This window comes from Crotalus tigris, unplaced genomic scaffold (assembly GCF_016545835.1).
Source record: "Crotalus tigris isolate CLP2741 ecotype Arizona unplaced genomic scaffold, ASM1654583v1 scf7180000018682.9941245338:1185362, whole genome shotgun sequence".
Taxonomy (NCBI): domain Eukaryota; kingdom Metazoa; phylum Chordata; class Lepidosauria; order Squamata; family Viperidae; genus Crotalus; species Crotalus tigris.
The window spans coordinates 126952-151354 of NW_024097143.1; the positions used below are offsets into that span (position 1 = coordinate 126952).

A 24403-nucleotide genomic window follows, 5' to 3' on the forward strand; every position below is an offset into this window, starting at 1 on the left:
CACCTTGTCATCCTGAATAAGGCCCACTACTATTGTATCATCTGTGAACTTCACAATATGGTTGGTGGCAAACCTAGCACAATAGTCATGGTCAACAGAGTGAACAGCAGTGGACTTTTGATGATTTCATTGAAAGGAAAGCCACAAGTGCAGAACTACTTAGTTGTCCATTTCACCAAAGGCCATTAACCCCTGCCTGAAGACCATTGAAAACACCAAATGGTAACCAAAGCAACCAAATCTGGAGATCCTTAACATCTCATTTTATACCCGGAAAAGCACTAAAAGTTGACCAGGCATTCTAAAAGGCAAGTTTTTGCTGGTAGAATGTAATTAAAGTTTTGCTCTTTGCACCATTGGTATATTGACATCTTGTCTTTTGGGCAGTTTTGACTGTTCTCCTCCTATACAGAGGCTGTCTCCTCTAATGAAAGGGGTAGCAGAGCCCTGCTATAATCCTGGGTATAACTGAGAGGGACAACTGACATTCTTGGGGGGGGGGGAATGGGGGAGATGGGCAAAAGAATGATAGAGAAACTAAAGCGCAATAAAGAACCAGATAATAAGAAATATAATAAGTAATATTTAGGGATCAATGAGTTCATGGAAGGGCAGGAAGATAAGATACTTCATAATCTCATAGAAGCCACCAATGATAAAGTAGTAACATTTCTTGCTTCCCAATCAGGAAGCAACAAATACTCTGCATACTTATGTTTTATCTCGAACTTCTCTTCAGCCATTCCACTCAATCTATACATATCCACAGATATATTCTCTCCTCTCCTCCTCTCTGCAATCTTTAGGTTATGTCACCACCTTAGGATCTGAGTGTCTCCCAGGGCTCTAAACCTTATAAATGTTTGGATCAATGGGACTGCTGTCTCTAAAATCTCCTCACACCAACCCTGGCTAGCAATAAAGTCAGTTCATCAGTTCTCATCAAAACATGCATGCTCTGAAAGTCCAAAATTTAACTTCTTTTCATCCTTTTACTCACTTCAAATGCTCACATCAGCAGAATGGCAGCCATATCAGGCCATATCACTAAAACCAACATGCCATAATTTCTGAAACTGATTTAGAGAGGGTATTATCAAGAAGGTTTGTTCAATATAAGTTTTAGATGGGAGGAAAACCTGTTGCCAATAATGTTGAGGGTTGTATTGTGTGGTGTATTATTTTTCATTTCATATTATTGTTGAACAATAACCTTTGACTTAATAATTTGCTCATGCAAATACCTTTTTCATTCCCTTTCCCTGTCATGCCTCCATCCGAGCCTGACTCTGAGGACGACATGGAGCTCCCTGTTGAGGCCCAGAAGGGGGTGTCTGTGGCTTTGGAGGACTGTGGGGAGGAGCAGGCTGAAGCAGGCCAGGGCCCTTCAAGTTTGGAACAGGGAAGGCAGCGTTCAGGTGAGGAGTAAGGCCCCTCCCCACCAGATCCCCTCCACAAGGCACACCTGGGGAATAGGATTTAAGGAGACGCTGTGGGGTGGGGCATTTGCTGGGAACAAACATGAACTCTTGTGATAGTGTGCTCTTGTACCTGGACACTTTGTATTTTGGACCAAGTTTGCTTCCTGCTGATTTCTCCTTGCTGTCTGCAGTTTTGCAGTTTGCAGTTCACAGGAAGCTGGGAGTTGAAAGGATTATACGTTTGCTTGTTATCTGTTTTACTTTAAAGAACTGTGTAAACTTCCCTGACTGTTTTATTGAACTTGTGCCAGCATATGTGGGGGCTGTTGGGTGAATGTTGGCAGTGCTTAAAAAGGCAATTGTTCTGATCAGCTAATTGTTCGGGGCGCTGGGTCATCACATTCCCTCTTTACTGCAATTAATCCAGCCTCCTCTTACTGTTAATGTAAAAATATTATGTGCTAATCCCAGTCCATGGGGTTTTAAATTAAACAGAAAATCTGAAAGAGTTGCCTGTTCCATAAGGGAAGAAAGAGGACCAATTAATTTCCAGCAGGAAACTCTGATACTCTTTTCTATCAATAAAGAATTTTTAGCCTGCTAAAAGTTACTCAATTTATTTCTGTATTTCTTTCAAAGATATGTCTCTCGGATTCTCTTACTCTATTAAGAATAATTTTCTTGAGTAAAGGGAATAATAACTTACCTAAACTGTATTGTTTTGATAAGTCTTAAATTAGAACTATGCCCATGAGTCATACAGAGTTTTTTCCCCTCTTAGGAACACAAGTAAATTCCTCATACCCATCAACAACAAATCTGACAAATACTTATTAACACTTTAAAAAAAAATCTAAAAATTTGGTCCACAAGGACCTCAAGGACTGTGGAGAGCATATGGTAAGACTCCTGTAGGCAGGATTGTGCAAGTCTGAATGTAATCTTGCTCATTTTATTGTAATGTGCCAGACTTCATTTTATCTTTATCTTTATAAAGTCAGTTGGTCTGGACTCTTTGTCAAGAGAATTGTCCTTAAACAGCTCTGAGACCAAAGACAATAGAAGATCTTCATTATGACCTGTGAAAATCTGCTGCTGCTTCTCCTGGTGTCCCATTTTCCCTGCGGCACAATGATGACTAAATGCCCATTGAGTGTGCAGAAAGAGGAAGAACACATATTTAATTACTACAAGCCAGGAGACTTCCTGATTGGTGCAATCATATCTACAACTAGCACTATATTTCAACCATACGTTTTCTTTAAACCTCCAAACAATAGATTTCAAAGGTAATTCCTGATATATACATAAGCCTAGTGATTAATTTTTTCCTTTCCTGTTTTTCTTAAATATCAATGGTTTCCATTTCCTGGTACCTGGTCTCTGTCACATTTTCCCATCTTCATTTCCTTTAAGGAAAAGACTTAAATTGGGGATGGGGGTGGCTCTTTGTAAAATAACTCTCTGTGGTGCCAGGGAGAACTACTGGATCACCTCTTAGCTGAGGTCAAAGTGAAGTTCTTTCCCATTTTATTTTCACATTCTCTTCAATGTCCTTGATGATGCATCCCTCTTTCTCTCTCTCTCTCTCTCTCTCTCTCTCTCTCTCTCTCTCTCTCTCTCTCTCCCTCTCTCCCTCTCTCATCTTTTCCTTCCTGGACAGGAAGCCACAATCCTCACCTGTTGGCTTTCAGCTTTCTTTCATAAAGTGGCTTGTGAGCAAATTGATCTCTCAAAAAGAACTGAGGCTAGTATTTTGCTTTGTGTGGCAGCAACACCATCTTCCTGCTTACTTTTTATTTAAATTAATGAAGTCCTTAAAAAAAAAGAAACCAAGGACCATGGCAGGAGTAACAACAAGTGGCCCTGGGTGTGTTTGATTTAAAGGCTGTGAAAGCACCTTCTGTCTGATTTAAAAGGGAAATGAATGTAGTAGAGGCCATTCCAGCTGTTTAAAAAAAATTCCATTCTTGGCAAGTGGTTGTTATTAATATGTGTCTTGATATTGAAATTGTTGCTGATTTGATGAGATGAAAATAATACCTTATTTTAACTATTTGATTCTATTACTGAACCAGTATAAATTAACAATAAAATTAAAACTTACAATCCTCCCATATGAAACAATTATAATTCCTATATACAATGAGAAGCAATATTTAAAACATGAATATTAATAGTACCTAGTTATAGGACCATTGCAAGGTATTATGATTAATATTTTTATGGCTAATATGAGTACAAAATCTTTTTATGCTATAATTTTTAATATTGACATTTATGTCATTAGCCATCTAGTTTTGAAAATTATGGAAATAGATTAATCTAAGCAATATACTGTCTGAAAAGTATATATAACAATATAACAATAAAAATAAATTATTGGAATGTGAAGTATAAAATTAAGGATTTAACATTTAGCAATAGAACAGTGCCCAGAAGGCTTTGTCATGGCTAGCAAATTCTTTTTTTTTTATTGTGCAAGCTGAGAGACAAAATTGACAAACATTATAGGCTACCGTGGGAGAACAATCTGAAAGAAATAAAACTAAGTTAAAGATGTACAAGTCATCAGTATGGACTCGTACTTACAAGAAAAAAATCATAGAGATATTCTTAACAATTAGAAATTGAAGAAATCCTAGAAAAAACTCTGATGAAAAAGAAGAAGACTGTATTTTCATAGGAATGTGGTTTTCTAATGTGAATTTTAAATAAAATCATCCAATTGCTCAGACATTGGAACCATGATTACAATAATATAGGTTTTGTTGTAGGAATGCTCCTCTAAGTCATTTAGAGAAAATAAAAGTTGGGATCAGGTCTAGAACTTCTAATTGGAATCACTTTGACTCTGAAGAAAAGCATGGAAAAGAAGGTCCCTCTTGTGTCAATGCAGTGTCAGTGGAGCTGTTCTTCTAATATTAACACCCAAGGAAAGTCCATCACTGTAAATGAATGATACATGTATCTGACATTATTTTCATTGAACAATGAACTTCTGACAGTATTTCCTGCATTACATATGGACACTGAGCTGCTGATGTGATCCTGTCCTATTTTCTTCTTCTAGAAGACAACCAGATTATTTTATACATAAGGGGATAATGCATTCAAAACTGATTTCCACACAATAGAATCGTGAGACAGCAATACAAATGAGTTGTTATAAATGTTTTTATAGGAACAGCTTCAGAAATGGGATCTGCTTTTTTTATGAATTTAACACGAAAAATCAAAAATCAAAATGAAATTTCTTCACTTGCAGTATATCCAGTATGAGCTTCTGGCACGTCCTGCCCTTCTTCTTTGCCATTCATGAGATCAACCAGAATCCAAAGCTGTTACCAAACATCACCCTGGGCTACAGCATTTATGAGAACTTTTTCAATGCAAGAATAACTTGCGATGTCATGATGGACTTGCTTTCTGCAGGGCAGGTGAATGTCCCAAACTATAGTTGTGGAAAACAAAATAATCTGTTGCCTCTACTCGAAGGGACTGATTCTCATCTCTTTAGTCAAATTTCCACCATGCTGGGCATCTACAAAATCCCACAGGTATAAATGGATACTTTGCAAAGTCTCCTAATAGTCTAAAAATATCAAATAATAAATAAAATTAGTGAGGCAATGGAGTTTAAAGAACCCCTGAAATGATATCAGGCATTCAAATAACTATTTCTTCATTCTGATATCATTTTTGCAGCTGAACAAATCCTTATTCATTGTTCAAGTGAAATGATCTCAGCCATCCTGCACATTAAATTTTCAATCTTTTGGCCAATTCTTCATCTGCCTCTTCTCCTTGTCTGTCAGTCATTGCAGTCACAAGACCTGGGAGAGAAAAACATCTTTTCAATCTTAATTGAAACAAATCAAACAAAAATGTCAAGAAGATAAAAAATGAACAATATTATGTGTTTCTGTATTTATTCTTAAAGATTTTTTTTTAAAAAAACCACCCAACTTTTTTCTCTCCACTGAGTTCACATATCTTCCCATCATTCCCTGGGCATTACTGAGACATGTATAACTGAGCTGTATATTAGTGTTTTGTTCTTTGTTCTTGCACTTCTCAGGATGTGAAAAAAATTGTCACATTTCTCCTTCCCTAATTCTGGCAGAAAGATGTGATGACTGGAATTTACAAGCAAGTGATACCAGACATTGAGATGACATTTCATGGTAGAAACACAAGAACAAATGAAAGGAAGTTCTTTTCCTGGAGGAGAGTTCTGATATGTAAGCACTATTTTTTTTTCCTTAGAAGCAAAGCAATCGACCATCTTTTCTGGTTCATCTTAGATCAACTATGCGGTCATCAGCCACATTCCAGAGCAGAAACACCATTTCCCTTTTTTCTACCGAGTGAGTCCAAAACAAGAACCTCCTCACTTGGCAATTGTCAAGTTGCTCCTGCATTTCCGATGGACGTGGATCGGCCTCATTGCTCCAGACAATGAAAGCGGAGAAAAGTTCAGAAGAACCTTTGTGCCAGAAGCCGTAAGGAAAGGTGTCTGTGTTGCCTTCTCAGAAATCTTACCCATGGTTCTTAGAGCAGGGAGGGAAAAGAACATCCTTGAATATTTTAGTGACACTAAAGTGAAAAGTATTGTTTGTCAGTTGGACTTTCAGGCCACAATAATACTAGCAGTAGTAATAAGAGAAATTGACAATAGTGAAATCCTGTTTGGGGGGAAAGTATGGATTGCCACAGCTTTGTCAGGTATAAGTGTGAGATTTTTTTATCGATTGCTGAATCTCCAGCATAACCATCTTTTACTATCCTTCTCAAGTCAGACAAAAAATAGGACCCAGTATTATGATTTTAATTCACATTACTCTGCTACTATGCAGTTTGGGGAGGCAGCATTTCAGTGTTCTTATTCAAGTCCTTTGTTGTCTAAGAAAGTTTGGAAGAGATGCCTTGAAAAAGAGTCCTGGGAAATCCCACCCCAGGATCTGGTTGAAAGAATCCTGTCTGAGGATGGCTCCAGTATTTCCACCACTACCCAGGTTGTGGCCAGGATCCTCAGTGCTGCCTTTTCCTCCCAAATGAGTAAGAGGAGCTGCCTGTTAGGGATGTTAAGACATTCCAGATTGTACAGCCGTGGCAGGTAAGCCTTCTACTACAAAATGGTTTCCTTTCAATTCTTACATGTTAAGTTAAAGATAGCAGGAATGGATGGTGATGAGGGAAGTCCAATAACAAGTGGCAGTTTCTAATACTTCTTCTGATCAGATCTGGAAAGAGACAGATTCTGCTGTTGAATCTTCTTTTTTTAATAAATATTTTATTAAATTTTATAGGGTAGGGACAGGATGGTGTAAATACGGTTATGGAAAAGGATAGGAGTAAGGAATTAAGGATAGGATAGGGTTAGGGTTAGGGAAAGGTACAATAATGGGGTAACCCCCAACAATAATCTCATGCTTTAATAAGCAAACTACCGTCCGGATATACATATTGAATAAACCTAGCTTATATAATACTAAACAGTTATAGTAAATAGAGTTAACTATAATCATCTAATTAAAAATTAATAAGTAAATACAATTCCTTTAAGTAAATAACCTTAATTAATAAAATATAAAACTAATTCTAACTATCTCCATTAGTGTCTAGAATCACTACTAGTAACGCTATTATTAACAGAAAGAATAAAGTTTAGTGAAAAACCTAAAACCATATATTCTATTTAATTTCGAGCTCTTTTCTCATTCTGTTGTATTTCTAATCATTGATAAAATTTTCCCAAGTTTTAAAATTGAATCTTCTTTCTCTTTCATCTCTAAGGTTAATCTATCCATTTCTACACATTCTAAAATTTTGGTAATTATAATCTGATCAGATGGTAGATTTTCATTTTTACAGAATTGGGCAAATACTATTCTAGCAGCTATTAAAACATGTAGTATTAAATAATCATTCTCCTTACCATAATTAGATCCTAATATTCCTAGCAAAAACAATTCCAGTTTAAATTCTATCTGTATTTTCATCATCTTTTCCAGCCATCTATGAATCTTAAACCAATATTGCTTTGCGTTAGGGCATATCCATCAGGCATGATAGTAAGTGCCTGGCTTTTGTTTGCATTTTCAACAAGTATTTGATACATTTTTAAACATTTTAGCTAATCGAACTGGTGTCATATGCCATCTATAAAACATTTTATATAAGTTTTCTTTGTATGAGGTTGCTTTAGTTAGTTTAATGTTTCTGTCCCAAAGTTTTTGCCATTGTTCTAAGTCTATAGAATATCCAAAATTCTTTGCCCATACCATCATTGTTTCTTTTACTTGTTCTTCTTCCATCTTCCAGCTTAGCAGAAATTTATAGTTTCTTAATCAAGTTTTCATCTGTTTTTAAAAATATTTTGTCAGTGGAGACTGCTCTTTATAAAATCCTATTGATTTTATATCTTTTTCATACCTTATTTGGATTTTCAAATAGGACCACCATGTTAGATCAATACCTTGGTGTTGAAGGGCCTGTCTGTCTTTAAGTTTTCCATCCTTATCCAAAAGATCTTTATAACTAACAAGTTTGTCATAGTTAATTAAGTTTGGGTACACAAATGCTTCCATTGTTGAAAGCCACTCCGGTATTTTTGTATACATTTTTGTGTTTGATTCTCTCCCATTCTGAAAGCAATATATTTCTTATGGCATGATTTAGAAAATATTTATGTGCTTTAGATTTCTCGTACCATATAAAGGCATGCCAACCTAGTTGGAGATCATGTCCCTCTAAATAAAAAAGTCATTTATTTCTCAATGTAATCCATTCTTTAAGCCAAAGCAAAATGGCTGCTTCATAATAAAGTCTCCAGTCCAGGAGTCCAAAGCCCCCTCTATCTTTAGAGTCTTGTAACAGTTTACTTTCAATTCTTGCTTTCTTTCTTTGCCATATAAATCTTAATATTGTTGCATTTAAACCATCAAAAAACTTCTTGCTTAATTAAACAGGAACTGTTTGAAATAGGAAAATTAGCTTTGGTAAAATGTTCATCTTGACAGTCGCTATTCTTCCTAACAGTGATAGTTGAAGATTTCCCCACTTTTCCAAATCTATTTTTATTTGTTTCATTAATTTCTCATATTTATCCTCTTTTAATGTTGTACATTTTGCGGTTAGGTGGATACCTAAATATTTAACTTTTTAACTATTTGAAGATTTGTCTTTTTGGCAAGTTGAATTTTCTGTTTCTCTGTTAGATTTTTTGTTAGTACTTTAGTCTTTTCCCTATTTATTTTCAAACCAGCCACTTCTCCAAATTTCTCAATTTTCTGCAAAAGCTTAACAGCTGTTTCCAGTGGCTCCTCTAAAATAAAAACCAAATCGTCCGCAAAGGCCTGTAATTTGTATTTCTGGTTTTTAATCTCCAATCCTTTAATTTCTATATCCTGTCTAATATTTCTAGCCAACACCTCCAATGTGAGAATAAATAATAAAGGGGACAATGGACATCCCTGTTTGGTGCCTTTTTTGATGTCAAATCCATCTGTATAATCTCCATTTAAGAGTATTCTTGCTGTTTGTTTCTTATAAATTGCTTGAATGACTTTTATAAAGTTTTCACCAAAATCCATTTCCTGTAACTGTTGGAACATAAATTGCCAATTTGTCAAAAACTTTTTGTGCATCAAGAAATATGAGTGCCATCTGATTCCCTGGGTGCTTTTAATAATATTCCAGAACATTTAAAATAATCCTTAAGTTGTTCTTTATCTGTCTTTTAGACAGGAAGCTGTTTTGGTCTGAGTGAATAAATTCAGTCAAAAAAAATTTCATTCTTTCCGCCATTATTGCAGCAAAGATTTTGTAGTCCACATTTAATAGCGATATTGGTCTATAGTTTTTAATTTGTGTAAGTATCTTCTTTGGATATCAAAGTAATATTAGCTTCAGTCCATGAATTCGGTATTTTTGTCTCTCTAAAGATTTCATTACACAAGTCTTTCAAAATTGGAGTTAGAATGTTTTGTAAGGCTACATAGAATTCTGCAGGGAGTCCATCAGATCCCGGTGTTTTATTTTTCTTTTGCCTTTTTATTTCCTCTGAAATCTCCATCATTGATATCTTCTCATTTAACCTCTGTCACACATTCTCAGGGACCTTTGGAAGATTTGGAAGACTGGACAGCCATTTGTCTGAAATGGTGTAGGGTTTCCTGCCTGAGCAGGGGGTTGGACTAGATGACCTCCAAGGTCCCTTCCAACTTTACTACTATTACTATTACTATTTTAAATTATCCTGAATACCACCTTTGGATACCACCTCTGCCTTATAAAGTGTCTCATAATAATTAATTAATTAATTGTTTAATTAATTAAACAATTAATAATTGTTTTCATTGCATCATTATGGCAGTGTAACTCGCCTTTTGAGTCTTGTAACTTACTTATTAATCTTTTTTCTCTCTCTTTTTTCAATCTGTATGCAAGCCATCTTCCCAGTTTATTGGCATTTTCAAAAAAGTTCTGTTTGGCTTGTTTAATCTGTTGTGCCATTATATCCATCTCAAGTAGGTTTAATTTGTGTTTTATTAATTCCATTTGTGTCTTCAAATTTTTCTTTTGTGGATCAATTCGTAACTCAGATTTCAAATGGCTAAATTGTTCTTTCAATCTACTGTATATGCTGGTGTATAAGGCGACTTCCGCGAGCGCTGAAATCGGCGCCAAAGACGGGGGTCGTCTTATACGCCGAGTCGTCTTATACGCCGGAAATACTGGTAGTTTCCAGCATATAAGATGACGTTCTAGGAATGCAGCTCGGCGATAAAGTCGGGGGTCTTCTTATACGCCGGGTCGCCTTCTACGCCGGCATATATGGTACGCTGTTTGTTTCTTTTCTTTATTCTTTATTCTTTTTAGCAACATAAGTTATAGCCAAACCTCTAAAATATGCTTTTGCCATGTCCCATACATTTTGCATAGAGGTTTCTTTTTTTTTGTTGATTTGTTTTAAAAAGTCCATTTCTTTTGTTGCTAACTGTAGAAATTCTTTTTCTTTCAATATAGATTTATTCAACGACCATCTTAGTTTCTTCCTAAATCCTTTCCAAGTCATTTTAATTGGATTATGGTCTGCCCAAATACTTGGTTATATTTCAACCTCTTGTATCATAGTCTTCAAATCATAGGAAGTCCATATCATATCAATTCTTGACCACGATTTATGCCTATCTGAGTAAAAAGTATATTGTGCTTTTTCTGGGTTCATCTTTCTCCATATATCCTGTATACAGAGTTCATCTTTCATTTTTTAGAAGGGCTTAGGTAAAATATTTCTCCCTTTTTTTCCTTGTTCGTGGCTTTTGTAATCTCGTACTGCATCAACAACTGCATTAAAGATTATGATAGTTTAAGTCCACTAGTTTATCATATAATTGTTGAAAAAATTGCTCTTGTTTCTCATTGGAAGCATATATTGCAATCATCAATATTGGTTTTTGGTTCCATGTAATTTCCACCATTAATATTCTCCCCTCTTCATCAACATAAATTTGTTTTGGGTTCATCTTTTCTTTTATATAGAGGGCTATCCCTCTTTTCTTTTGTGATGCCAAAGAAAAATAAAGTTTACCTAATTATGGTTGTTCTAAAATTCTAGAGCGTTGTCTCTTAATATGCGTCTCTTGAAGACAAATTATGTCCATTTTCAACTTTTGTGGCTTATGAAATGTTTTACTCCTTTTTGATGGTGAGTTGAGACCATTTATATTTATTGAAAGAATTCCAGTTTCATCCATGATTTCAATTATATTGAGACCTCAGTCTTCTAGGAGAGCTTATCTGTCTCTGGTCTTTGGATCTAACATCTTCCTCTGGTTGAGTCTTTTTAGGTACTTCCTCCTCCGTTTGCTTTGATGTTCCTGCCACAGTTATTTCCTCTGGTTTCTTGGGCTAAACATCGCCTTTTTCCAGAAAAGCTCTATGATTATTAAAAAATTCCTCTGCTTGAGATGGAGTATCCAGTCTGTATCTTTTTGAGTCACAAAAAATTAATAATCCTTCCGGGACCAACCATCTAAAGTTCACTCCTCTATTAACCAATTTCCTTATTAAAAATTGATATTCTCTTCAGGCTTCTCTTATTCTTCTAGGAATCTGTTTAAGAACTACAATTTCTTTTTCTTTATATTTCAATGGTTGATCCCTTATTGCTCTCAAGATCTCATCTCGTAAGGCTCTTTTAAGGAATCTAACATGAACCTCCCTAGGGACTCTATTTCTTCTTGCATAATTTGAATTAACTCTAAAGACCTGATCCAGATCTCATTTCATTTGATCCATTTCCATTCCAAGTAGATCCGCCAATAGCTCACTCATCAGTTCTAATAAGTTCTCATCCTTCTCTTCTATCATATTTTGGAATCTTAAAAAATATGATGCCCGTTCCATCTCCATGACAGCTATGTTGTCCTCCAGTTCCATGTTGGATTGCACCAATCTCTGATTTTCATCTTGCAAAGCTTCTAATTTCTGATCAACCACCACTGACTTATCTTCCATTTTTTGCATTCTTAGTTGAATATCTGTCATCGCCTGTTGAAAGGCTTCCATTTTTTGATCCATGAGTAAAAAATGAGTAAATCATTTTTCAAATCTGCATAATTTTTTTCCAAATCTTTTTTCATTTCCATTTTAGAGTCTACAGTTGCCTGGAGTATGGCTTGGGTGTCCTTTTTCTGGGATTCCTGTTGTAGAAATCTTGTAATTGATTTTTGAGGGGCTGGGCTCACCAAAGTTGAGGTAGGGGCCGAGGAACCCTTTCTCACCCCTTTCACCAAGTTTGAGGCACTCATCTTCTAATTATTATATTTATTTGTAATCCAGTAAAAAGCCCGATGGCCAATTTATTTGTAATCCAATAAAAAGCCCAATGGCCAATTATAATCCAGCAAGTAGCCAGGGAAAAAAATTATAAGTACCCTCCTATTATCAGTAAATGAAGCCAAAATGTAGTTTAAAAGGTAAGAGGGAACCGGGGAAAAAAATACAGGAGTCCAATGCATGTGTAATCAAAAGAAAAATAATAAAAGAGGAAGCAGGATCTTTAGAGAAAAATAAAATAAAAAAGCAAAAGGAGATAGAGGTATATTGGTGGTATGAGAGGTATGATGGTTGCAAGCACGGAAGCACTCCGCCTTTCTCCTGCTGCTTCCAGGGGCTATTTTGAGTTCGGAAAGCTGGCTACCACCGACTTCCATTCCTCAAAGGTTTGCCCCTCGGTGGCCACCCCTCCAAGTTGGCATTCAGCCCAAATGAGCCCGCCAGCAAAAGAATTTAGGACCCTGGGAACAGACAGTTGTTCCCCAGGGTCTACAACCAACGACGTCACTGGAAATCCTCCCAATCTTCTTGACTAAACCAGGTGTGCTGGTTCAAGATGCTTGTAAGAATACATATTGTCTCAAGAGAAACAGGAAGCTTTCATATCTTTGCAAAGTAAATAAGTAACCATCATATTCTGCCTTAAATTTCAAACATTGGTGTGATGTATTTCCTGTCCTGCCATGTCTCTCTTCTTCTCAGCATTTTCAGAAAACAAGCACTCAGTTGACTTGCTTCTCATTACCACTTCCTGGTCACATAACCTGGCAATTTTCTTCTGCATTTGCAGGCTCCCAGGATCCTTTTATCTCTCTTTCTCCTTTGAAAATTAAATCTTAGAATCTGGACCCCTGTCATTTCTCCCAGTCTTTTCACTTTCCACCACCACATATTTGTTACATAAAATACTACAGAAGATAAAAAGATTGCAAAACTCTAAAAGGCCATACAATATTATTTATTACTTATTTATTAAATTTATATGCCACCCATCTTACTGATAGAGCCACTCTTGGTGTCTTACAAACAGTAAAAATATAAACAGAAAAACAATTAAAATTTTAAAAACTATTTTAAAAAAACAAGAGCTAAGGAGATGTACAGCACAGGGATGCTATCTTCTTACCTTGGCAAACACCTCTAGTAGTGAGCGCCCCCTTCGAGGATCCAGGCAAATTAAAAAAACTGAGTTTTGATACCCTTCCAGAAGTCCAAAGGGGTGGGAGATCAACATAAGAGGTGGGTAAACAACCCTAGAAATAGGGTGAGGTTGCTGCAGTTAAAATATATTTCTGATCTGAGATTAGAAATTTCACAGAACAGAGTAGGTGAAAATAATGAACAGAAAAGGTTTATGTATATGTGTTTATGTATGAGAGAGAAAGAATGGGAGAGGGAAAGGGAGATTTAGAGATAGAGGAGTGAGTGAGAAAGAGAGAATCTTCCTGTCACATTTGCCGACAGAGGCATTGAGTTGAATATCCCACTTCTGACTTAGGGCTCAAAAGAGAATGTATGCACGATGAGGGTGATTCTCTATTTCTTTTCAGCTCCATCCTTTTCTAAGAAACTTAGAGATTTACAATTTTTCTGTGGATGATGTTTATTTGGATGAGACTGGAATTCCTGTTGCTGACTTTGATATTATGGACTGGGCAGTATTTCCTAACAAGTCTTCTGCTGGAGTGAAAATAGGGGATATTGAAAAAGAAAAAGTCTCTTCAGATATCAAGTTCTCTATCGATGAGAGTGGCATCATATGGCCAACATCCTTTAACTGGGTAACCAAGTCTGCCTGTCTGTGGGAATTTCATTTTTAATGTGTGCCTGTTTGCTCACAGTAAAAAAATGACAGTAAAGGTTATCTACCTTATCTTGTTCAAATTACAAATTCAGAGTAGAGCTTGAAGGGACCTTGGAGGTCTTGTAGTCCAACCCCCAGCTCAAGCAGGTGACCCTATACCATTTCAGATAAATGATTATCCAGTCTCTTTTTCAAAACCTCCAGTGATGGAGCACCTACAACTTCTGAAGGCAAGCTGCTCCACTGGTTAATTGTTCTCACTGTTAGGAAGTTTCTCCTTAATTCCAGGTTGCTTTTCTCCTTGATGAGTTTCTTATCCTGCTTTCTGATGCTTTGGAAAATAAGTTGACCCTCTCTTCTTTGTGGCAGCCCCTCAAATACTGAAACCACTCATGTCACCCCCCACTCCTTCTCTTCTCCAGACTAGCTATACCCAATCCTTACTACAGTTGTACTAATGTTTTACTCTCCAAGCCGTTAATCATCTTAGTTGCTCTTCTTTGCACCTTTTCCACCTTTATAAAGCGATACTAATACTTGACATGATTTTGATTCTACGGCTCTGTTTATACAACCAAGGATTGTATTAGCTTTTTTGGCTGATGCTGCACACTGCTGGATCATATTTAATTGATCGTCTACTAGGACTCCAAGGTCCCTCTCACAGTTACTGGTTTTGAACCATGTTTTGCCTAATCTGTACTTGTACATTTGGTTTTTGTTCTCTCTATATAAAACATTGCTTTTCACCACATTAAATTTCATTTTGTTGGATAGGCCTATTATTCAAGTCTGCCAAGATTCTTTTGGATCCTGAGCTTGTTTTCTGGGTGTTGGCTAATCCTACCATCTTAGTGTCATCTGCAAAATTTGATGACATCCCCTTCTATTCCCTCATCTGTCATTTATGAAGATATTGAAGAGTGCTAGGGCAAAGATGGAAACTTGTGGTACTCCACTGCTTACTTCCCTACATGTAGATGTAACCTTCTATCCCAACCCTCTGTTCAAGGCAGGAAACTTTATATCATCCCAGTCAAATAGTTGTCCAGTCTATTTTTCAAAATCTCCAGTGATAGAGCACCCACAACTACATGAGGCAAGCTAGTCCATTGATTAATTGTTCTTACTGTCAGAAATTTCTCCTTACTTCTAGGCTGGACCTCTCTTTAACAAACTTTCACCTATTACTTCTTGTCCTGCCCTCTGGTGCTTTGGAGAATAAATCTAAATCTCTCTTCTTTGTGATCAACCCTCAAATATTGGGCGTCATTGTCCCTCCTTATCCTTTTCTTTGTGTGGTAGATACTGTATATATCTAGTTCCCTCAATTGTTCATTATATAATTTAGCCTACAGACTGTTTATCATGTTTTCTAGTCTTCTATGCACACTTTCCAGTATTCCAATTGTGCCCCTCCCAGGCCATGGCCCCACTAGTAGGCCATGGCCTATTCAGAATTGGGCCAGGCAAGTGGCTGGAGCACATGACAGCCCACTGCTTACACAAGTCGAGCTGCACACATGTCATACATGCAGCCCAGTTCCCCTCTCCCCTCCCCCCAGCTGGGCCACTGAGCCGCAAAGGTTGGGGACTACTGCACTAGCACATCCAGATCTCTCTCATAGTTACTTCTGTGAGCAAGGTACTACTTATTTTGTACCTATCTATTTGCATTTTTCCTACCTAAATCTAATTCAAAACAAAATTGATGGGATATGAAATCCAAATGCATGTTGCCTCTCACTGGAAAAAAAAAACCCAAACATACAGAAGGCTAAAGATGTTTGGACAGGAGAGTCATCAGTCTTTACTGAATATTGAAAGGACTCTGGGATATGCTGCTGAAATCACCCAAACAAAAATAATTTTATTATATTTGGAAAAAATCCTGAAAGTATCTTCTGAGTTCATGAACCTATCTTGGTACTGACTTCCACTTATAGAAGGAATTCCCTAATCCATATATTTCCATAATTTTCTTTCTGTTTAGAAGACCCCCTTTTCTAGATGTACTAAAAATTGCCTCCCAGGATATACCAAGCTCACAAGAGAAGGAGAACCAGTGTGCTGCTATGACTGCTCTCCATGTATGGAAGGAACAATCTCCACACAGGAAGGTAAGTGGCTTAAGGACAAAAAAGGAGCATCAGCCTTTTATTCTAGGGACAAATATAGTAACCAAGATTTAATCTCCCATGCCAGTGTGCCTCATCCACACTCAGGAAAAGAATCAAGACACAGCAGTGTTCCGTATTCAATAAAAGTAGCATTTTACCAGGGTGGATGTTTTCGGAAACTGCTGAAACAGTAAAAAGTAATATTGACAAAGATTGAGAAATCTTGAGAGATGACAGAAACAGGTATACAAAGCCAAGATCAACTATTAGGAGGCATATATAAATAATTTTTTGAAATAGGACATGGAGATGGAACAAATAAACAACCGTACGATAGAATGGATACAAAATATCAAATAAATAATTGCAGTACAAACAAAATAACAGCTCTGGAAAAGAAAAATCCAGAAAATTCACTCCAGGTTATACTATAAGGGGAAATGTTTTACAGACAGTATACAATTATATCAACAGTTGATAAAACAAACAAATAATAGAAAAATAGATGTATGAAATCCCATAACAAAAAGGAATGTTTTATCATGTGTGGTAGTGATGCAAAGAAACTCAAAATTCAGAGAACAAAATACATCACAATATTCAGAAAAAAACTAAACATAAACATTGACCTGAAATCCCAAATGTTCTTTTGAGGTATAATCCTCCAGAATTGGAAAGACACATTTTTTTCAGTGATGTCACATTTGGAGATAAGATTGGACAATTTTCTGGAATGGGAAAATTCACAATATCTAAAGTATCTATGATAAAAGTAGCAAGATGGCTACCATAAATACTACACAAAGAATTTAGAACTTTGGGACATAGCATGGTTTTTAGAAAGACAGTTCTGCAATTGGCAAATAAAGAGAAAGGATGGTGGCAATGTTTTTCTATAAGCATTTTCTACTTTATTAATATTTAGAAATTATTTCTTTTTGTAATAAAAATATTTTTCTTTTAAAAAAGAGAAAAAAATAGCAATTCATGTTTTTCAGATGTGTCCCAATGTGAAAAGTGTCCAGATGAACAACATTCCAACCAGAAGCAAGATCAGTGTGTCCCCAAAATTGAGACTTTCCTGTCCTACAAAAAAATGTTAGGTCTCATTCTGGCTATCATTGCCTTTTTTTTGTCTCTAAACACTGCCTTAGTTCTAGGAATCTTCATTAAATATCGAGAAACCCCCATAGCCAAAGCTAACAATCGGGATCTCACCTACATTCTCCTGGTCTCTCTCTTGCTTTCCTTCTTGACCTCTCTTCTATTCATTGGTCGGCCCAAGAAAGTGACCTGCCTTTTTCAACAAATCACCTTCAGCGTGGTTTTCTCAGTTGCTGTCTCTTCCTTGCTGGCCAAGACTATCATGGTGGTGGTGGCATTTTTGGCCACAAAGCCAGGCAGCAGGATGAGGAAATGGTTGGGGAAAAGTCTGGCCAACTCCATTGTCTTGTCCTGCTCTGGAGTTCAGGTGGGCCTCTGCCTTATATGGCTGAGAATCTCTCCCCCATTTCCACATTCTGACCTGCATTCTGAACCAAGACAGATACTCCTGCAATGTAATGAAGGCTCAATCACCATGTTCTACACTGCCCTTGGTTACATGGGCTTTCTGGCCACCATCTGCTTTTTGGTGGCTTTTCTGGCCCGCAAGCTTCCAGGGACTTTCAATGAAGCCAAGTGGATCACCTTCAGCATGCTGGTTTTCTGCAGTGTTTGGATCTCCTTCATCCCCACCTACCTGAGCACTAAAGGGAAATACATGGTGGCTGTGCAAATCTTCTCTATCCTGGCTTCCAGCCTGGGTTTACTGGGCTGTATTTTTGTCCCCAAATGTTACATCATTATTTTGAGACCTGATATAAACACTAAGGAGAATCTAATGATGAAAAATAATGTGGGTTCTTGATTTTGAAAGTTATTTGTTACCCAAGTTATTGTTAAGATAAATAGGATAGTTGGAAATAAAATCTTTATGTGTTCTAAGAACTCTCTCTTTCTCTCACATAAAGTCTCAATTATTATTGATATAATAAGCTATATTAGAGATGTGTAAGAGGTCAGATAATCTTTACAGACCCTGCTCAAGCAACACTTCTGTGCTATGTCCTGGATTGGAGGGAGGGAACTGCCAATGATCTTTTCGGCCATTCTCACCACTCTCTGCACTGCCTTCCTGTCTGAAGCAGTGATGCTGTCAATGCTGCAAATACTGTATATTCTTGCTTCGACAATATGCAAAACTGTCTGGTATTCATTGGGTTAATACTTAGCTTAGACTGGGGGGGGGGAAAGCCCGGGAAAGAAAGAGGAAGTAAACTTTTGACCTTCTCACTAATTAGATAATGTGACCTGTGACTGCATGAGAAGGGAGGGGTTTAGCAAGGAAAGCTTGATGCCAGCAAAAGGAAGTTCAGATTTTGGCATAAACCCGTCCATCATGGTGACCGGCAAAACTAGCTCTGCAATAAAGATTTTAGGAAACATGCCTGAAAGTTCTTTGAAGTGCTTCATTAGTCGGAACATGTAACAGATGTTTCCAAACCAGATTGTGATGCTGTATGACAAGATGCTCTCGATCATCCCCCTGTAGAAAGTGGTCAGGACAGGTGAAGGAAGATGTGCTTTTCTCATGCGATGCAGAAAATGCAGGCGCTGCTGTGCCCTCTTCGCCAGTTTTTCACTGTTGGGCTACCAAGCCAACCTGCTCGTTAGCTGCACACCCAGGAATTTGATGCTGGTAACCATCTCCACAGATGAATCATTAATGCACAGAGAAGTGTGGCTGTGCCTGCCTTTTCTGAAATCGACAATGATCTCTTTGGTTTTTCCAGTATTTAAAACTAGGCTGTTTTCCTTTAACACCAGTTCACCAACCCCTCAACCTCCTTGCGATAAGTTTCCACCTTGTCATCCTGAATAAGGCCCACTACTGTTGTATCATCTGTGAACTTCACAATATGGTTGGTGGCAAACCTAGCACAATAGTCATGGTCAACAGAGTGAACAGCAGTGGACTTTTGATGATTTCATTGAAAGGAAAGCCACAAGTGCAGAACTACTTAGTTGTCCATTTCACCAAAGGCCATTAACCCCTGCCTGAAGACCATTGAAAACACCAAATGGTAACCAAATCAACCAAATCTGGAGATCCTTAACATCTCATTTTATACTCAGAACAGTACTAATAGCTGACCAGGCATTCTAAAAGGCAAGTTTTTGCTGGTAGAATGTAATTAAAGTTTTGCTCTTTGCACCATTGGTATGATTGCCATCTTGCCTTTTGGGTAGTTTTGACCTTTCTCCTCCTATACGGAGGCTGTCTCCTCTAATGAAAGGGGTAGCAGAGCCCTGCTATAATCCTGGGTATAACTGAGAGGGACAACTGACATTCTTGGGGGGGGGGAGATGGGCAAAAAATGATAAACTAAAGCGTAATAAAGACCCCGATAATAAGAAATATAATAAGTAATATTTATGAATCAATGACTTCATGGAAGGACAGGAAGATAAGATACTTCATAATCTCATAGTAGCCAATCTCAAAAGTGAAAATATGTGTATAAAAATGTATAATAATAATAATATGGATTATTCTTAGTAAGAAGTAGAACATGAAGGAAGAAAAATGTAAATAAGAAATAACGGGGCTATGACAAATATTCTAAAGAAGGATAAGGGGGGAAATTTAAATAATAGATTACCGTTGCACAATTGCTGTAAAAAAAGGAGGAGTATATATTGTGTGTGTATGTGTGTTATGTTTTGCTTTGTTTTGTTTTGTCTTGTTGGTTAAAAATAAAAATTTAAAAAAATATTTCTTCCAAATCAGGAAGCAACAAATACTCTGCATACTTATGTTTTATCTCGAACTTCTCTTCAGCCATTCCATTCAATTTATACATATCCACAGATATATTCTCTCCTCTCCTCCTTTCTGCAATCTTTAGGTTATGTCACCACCTTAGGATCTGAGTTTCTCCCAGGGCTCTAAACCTTAGTATGTTTATAAACATTTGGATCAGTGGAACTGCTGTCTCTAAAATCTCCTCACACCAACCCTGGCTAGCAATAAAGTCAGTTCATCAGTTCTCATCAAAACATGCATGCTCTGAAAGTCCAAAATTTAACTTCTTTTCATCCTTTTACTCACTTCAAATGCTCACATCAGCAGAATGGCAGCCATATCAGGCCATAATTTCTGAAACTGATTTAGAGAGGGTATTATCAAGAAGGTTTGTTCAATATAAATTTTAGATGGGAGGAAAACCTGTTGCCAATAATGTTGAGGGTTGTATTGTGTGGTGTATTATTTTTCATTTCATATTATTGTTGAACAATAACCTTTGACTTAATAATTTGCTCATGCAAATACCTTTTTCATTCCCTTTCCCTGTCATGCCTCCATCCGAGCCTGACTCTGAGGACGACATGGAGCTCCCTGTTGAGGCCCAGAAGGGGGTGTCTGTGGCTTTGGAGGACTGTGGGGAGGAGCAGGCTGAAGCAGGCCAGGGCCCTTCAAGTTTGGAACAGGGAAGGCTGAGTTCAGGTGAGGAGTAAGGCCCCTTCCCACCAGATGCCAGAGCAAGGGGAGCAGAGAGGAGGAGGGAACAATGGAGGCAGGCTCACTTGCTTGGGAGGAGAGCATCACACCGCACTCCACAAGGCACTCCATGCTATGGGGTGGGGCATTTGCTGGGAACAAATGTGAACTCTTGTGATAGTTTGCTCTTGTACCTGGACACTTTGTATTTTGGACCAAGTTTGCTTTCTGTTGATTTCTGTTGTGTCCTTAGCCTGCAAAAGCAGGCTCGGGACCTTGCAGTGGTCCCGGGGATTCCAAAAGCTGCCCGGGACCATACTGAGTGGCACCAGCCTTGCGCGCATGTGCAAAGTGGTTGCTGCCCAGGATCAGACAGAGCAGCGCCAGCCTTTGCGCGCATGCGCAAGGGGGGAAAACACTCTGTTACTGTTACTTGCCTTTGTACGGGTTCTGGCCATAAAAGGGGGCCTGTGAGCCTTTGGGTTTTGTTCAGGTGTTGCTGTAAGGAGAATAAAGAACTGTTTAACTTCGCCATGAGTATTCATCATTCGCACGTGAACGGAGGATTTAACACTGGCGACGAGGATGGGATCCTTTGCAAACTGAAAAGGCAGTTTTAAGGACTTACCCAGGAAGTCCTGAAGAGGGAAGACAGCGTCTGAATCAGCATCCCAGCCTGCCAGTATAGCGTCACTGGAGGGTGAGCTCGGCTAACCCTTTCCCCAAACAGAAGTTTGCAGAGGAGCGAGTGGTGAAGGTAGTACTAGTATGATGGTGAAGATTGGTCGTTTGTCTGATTTTGATATCTCACACCCAGAGAGATGGAATTCCTACGTTGCAAGGGTGGAGAATTACTTCAGAGTAAATCAAATTAGAGAAGATGGCTTGAAGACTGCAACTCTTTTGTGTGTCTGTGGACAGGAAGTTTTTGAAATTACAGAAAAATCTGGTGGCCCCTGAACCTCTGGAGTCAGTACCATATACTGACTTGAAGAAATTGTTGAAGGAACATTTCCAGCCAAAGTTGTCTGTTATTGCTTGGAGGCACGTGTTTGAGCAGAGGGACCAGAAGCCAGGTGAATCTGCTACAAATTTTTTTGCAGCCTTAAGGCGAGCAGTCAGACCTTGTGAGTTCAAGGATCTGGAAGAAAGGCTGAGAGATCGCTTCGTATGTGGTTTAAGGAACAGACACTTACAGCAGAAGATTTTTGCTAAAGAAGAAGTCTCTTTCCAAGATGCCCTATGAGAGGTGACAGCTGAGGAAGCAACAGGTGGGGCTGTGAAGATTTTACGGCTCACCAGGAACCCTCCAGAGACAACTACCGTCCATCAAAAGGATGCTCAAGAAGGATCGGAAGCGGATCCTGAAGAAGAGGTGGATAGACTTCACCAGCCAGCTGAAAGAGGCAGAAGGAATGTCCGGACAAGGCCCTAGCATCTCTGCAATGCTTCGGGTGCAGAGGACACCACAAGCGAGCTGACTGCAGGTTCCGATCCACCATTTGCAGAGCATGTGGCAAGCAAGTCCACATCGCATCCATCTGTTTCGGTCGCCAGAAGGTCCAATCTCGTGAAGAATTGCATCTGAAAGGTACCAGGGTCCCCAGCCAAAACAGGGTGGGTTTCTGCGCATCATGCAGGAGTATTTTGAGGACAGGGACACATAAGCCCCTTAAGAAGAAGCTTTTCCTTAACGTAAGGCTGCAAGGAGTTCCCTTATCAATGGAGTTGGACACTGGGTCTGCTCTTTCCATTATTTCCATTAGCACATTCAATAGGATACGCAGCAGCAGTGGCCTTCGAGGTAAACTCAGGCCGTCGAATCTAATACTTATAGATTTTCAGAATTCTATGGTGAGTGTTAAGGGGGAGGCCACCCTTAGAGTACAGTATAAGGATTTTGAAGGTCCCCTAGATGTGGTGGTTGTCGGGGGTGAACATATGAGTCTTATTGGACTCGATTGGTTCGAGGCTCTGGGAATCCAGGTGACTGGGCTGCACCATTTGCAAACGTTGAGTCTTGCAGAAGTCTGCAAGGAATTTGCAGATGTATTTAGTTCAGAGCTAGGATCCTACAAGGGACCTCCAATTTCACTACGATTAGATGCAACCATCACGCCTATCAGGGTTAAGCCTAGGAGGGTACCTTTTCCCTCAAAGGCAAGATTGATGCTGAGCTGGACAAATTGCTCCAGCAGGGCATTCTTGAACCTGTGGATTCAAGTCCATGGGAAACCCCCATAGTAACGCCTCTAAAGGCTAATGGGGACATATGTATATGTGCAGACTACAAGTGCACACTGAATAAGGCGCTGCAACAGCATGCTTATCCAGTGCCTGTGGTAAGTCACATTCTGGCCTCCCTCAAGGGAGAGCACATTTTTGCAAAGCTTGACCTATCACAGGCCTATCAACAGCTACCTGTTGATGAGGCAGCTGCAGAGGCCCAGACTATTGTAACTCACAGAGGGGCATTCAAGGTCAAGAGACTGCAATTTGGGATAAATGTAGCCCCTGGCATATTCCAAAGTGTCACAGAGAGCACACTTCGAGGTATTCCTGGGGTCTGTCCCTATTTTGATGATGTCCTCATTGCTGGGGAGTCATCTCAAAACTTAGCAGAGAAATTAAGGGCTGTTTTGCTTCGTTTTAAAAAAGAAGGCCTTAAACTTAAGAAAGATAAATGTACGATAGGTGTCATTTCTACTGACTTCTTAGGATTCAGGATAGACGCTCAAGGCATTCACCCTGCTGAATCTAAATTGCAAGCCATCCAGCAGGCCCCAAGCCCTAAATCTAAGAGTGAGCTGCAAGCCTTCTTGGGGCTATTAAATTTTTACCATGTTTTTCTTCCACATAAGGCTGCAGTGGCAGAGCCATTACACAGGCTCTTAGACAAGCAGGCCCCTTGGCAGTGGACTAAAGTCCACGACAAGAGTTTCAATGAGGTTAAGGCCCTGCTCAATTCTAATGCTGTTTTAGCGCATTTCAATGAGCAACTGCCTGTGTGCATCGCATGCGATGCATCTCCTTACGGGGTGGGAGCTGTACTTAGCCATCTGAAGGCTGATGGGACAAAGGTCCCTGTGGCCTACTATTCAAGAACTCTGTCTTCTGCAGAGTGAAATTACGCACAAATTGACAGAGAAGCCTTGGCCATAGTGGCTAGCATTAAGAAATTTCATGATTTCTTATATGGCTGCCATTTCAAAGTCTGTACTGACCATAAGCCTCTGCTGGGGTTGTTTACCACTAGCAAACAGACCCCACACATCATTTCTCCTCGTATGCTGAGATGGTCCATTTTCCTGTCACCATATGACTATACATTAGTCCACAAACCAGGAAAAGAATTGGGTCGTGCAGATGGCAGAGTACCCCTGAACCAATTAGAGCCAGATCCTGCTCCAGCTATTAATATTCTGTCCATTCAGGAGTTGCCTGAGTCTCCCCTCAATGCTAGGGATGTAGCTGCAGAAACCGCCACTGATCACACACTTACACACGTGTTGACATGGGTGTTGTCTGGATGGCTTGACAAGTGCCCAGATACTGAGTTCCAGAGCTTCTGGCACAAGAAGCATGAGTTTTCCACTTTGAAGGGTTGCCTGTTATGGGGTAGCAGGGTAGTGATCCCAGCCTCATTGAGGTCTAGAATCTTGGTCTC

At 38.7% G+C, this 24403-nt stretch overlaps 1 protein-coding gene across 2 annotated transcripts; it reads left to right on the plus strand.

The window, feature by feature from the left end:
• Positions 1-1360: 1360 nt before the first annotated feature.
• Positions 1361-18306, plus strand: LOC120313441 (vomeronasal type-2 receptor 26-like). 2 transcript variants are annotated; one of them, XM_039355357.1, is made up of 6 exons: positions 1361-1418; positions 2419-2710; positions 4690-4861; positions 5729-5936; positions 16067-16193; positions 17192-18306. In XM_039355357.1, exons 2-5 carry the CDS (start codon positions 2496-2498, stop codon positions 16081-16083), a joined length of 612 nt encoding a protein of 203 aa, XP_039211291.1. In that variant the 5' UTR covers positions 1361-1418; positions 2419-2495; the 3' UTR covers positions 16084-16193; positions 17192-18306. The 2 variants fall into 2 exon arrangements, with proteins under 2 accessions (XP_039211291.1, XP_039211289.1); XM_039355355.1 differs by lacking the exon at positions 4690-4861.
• Positions 18307-24403: the final 6097 nt, after the last annotated feature.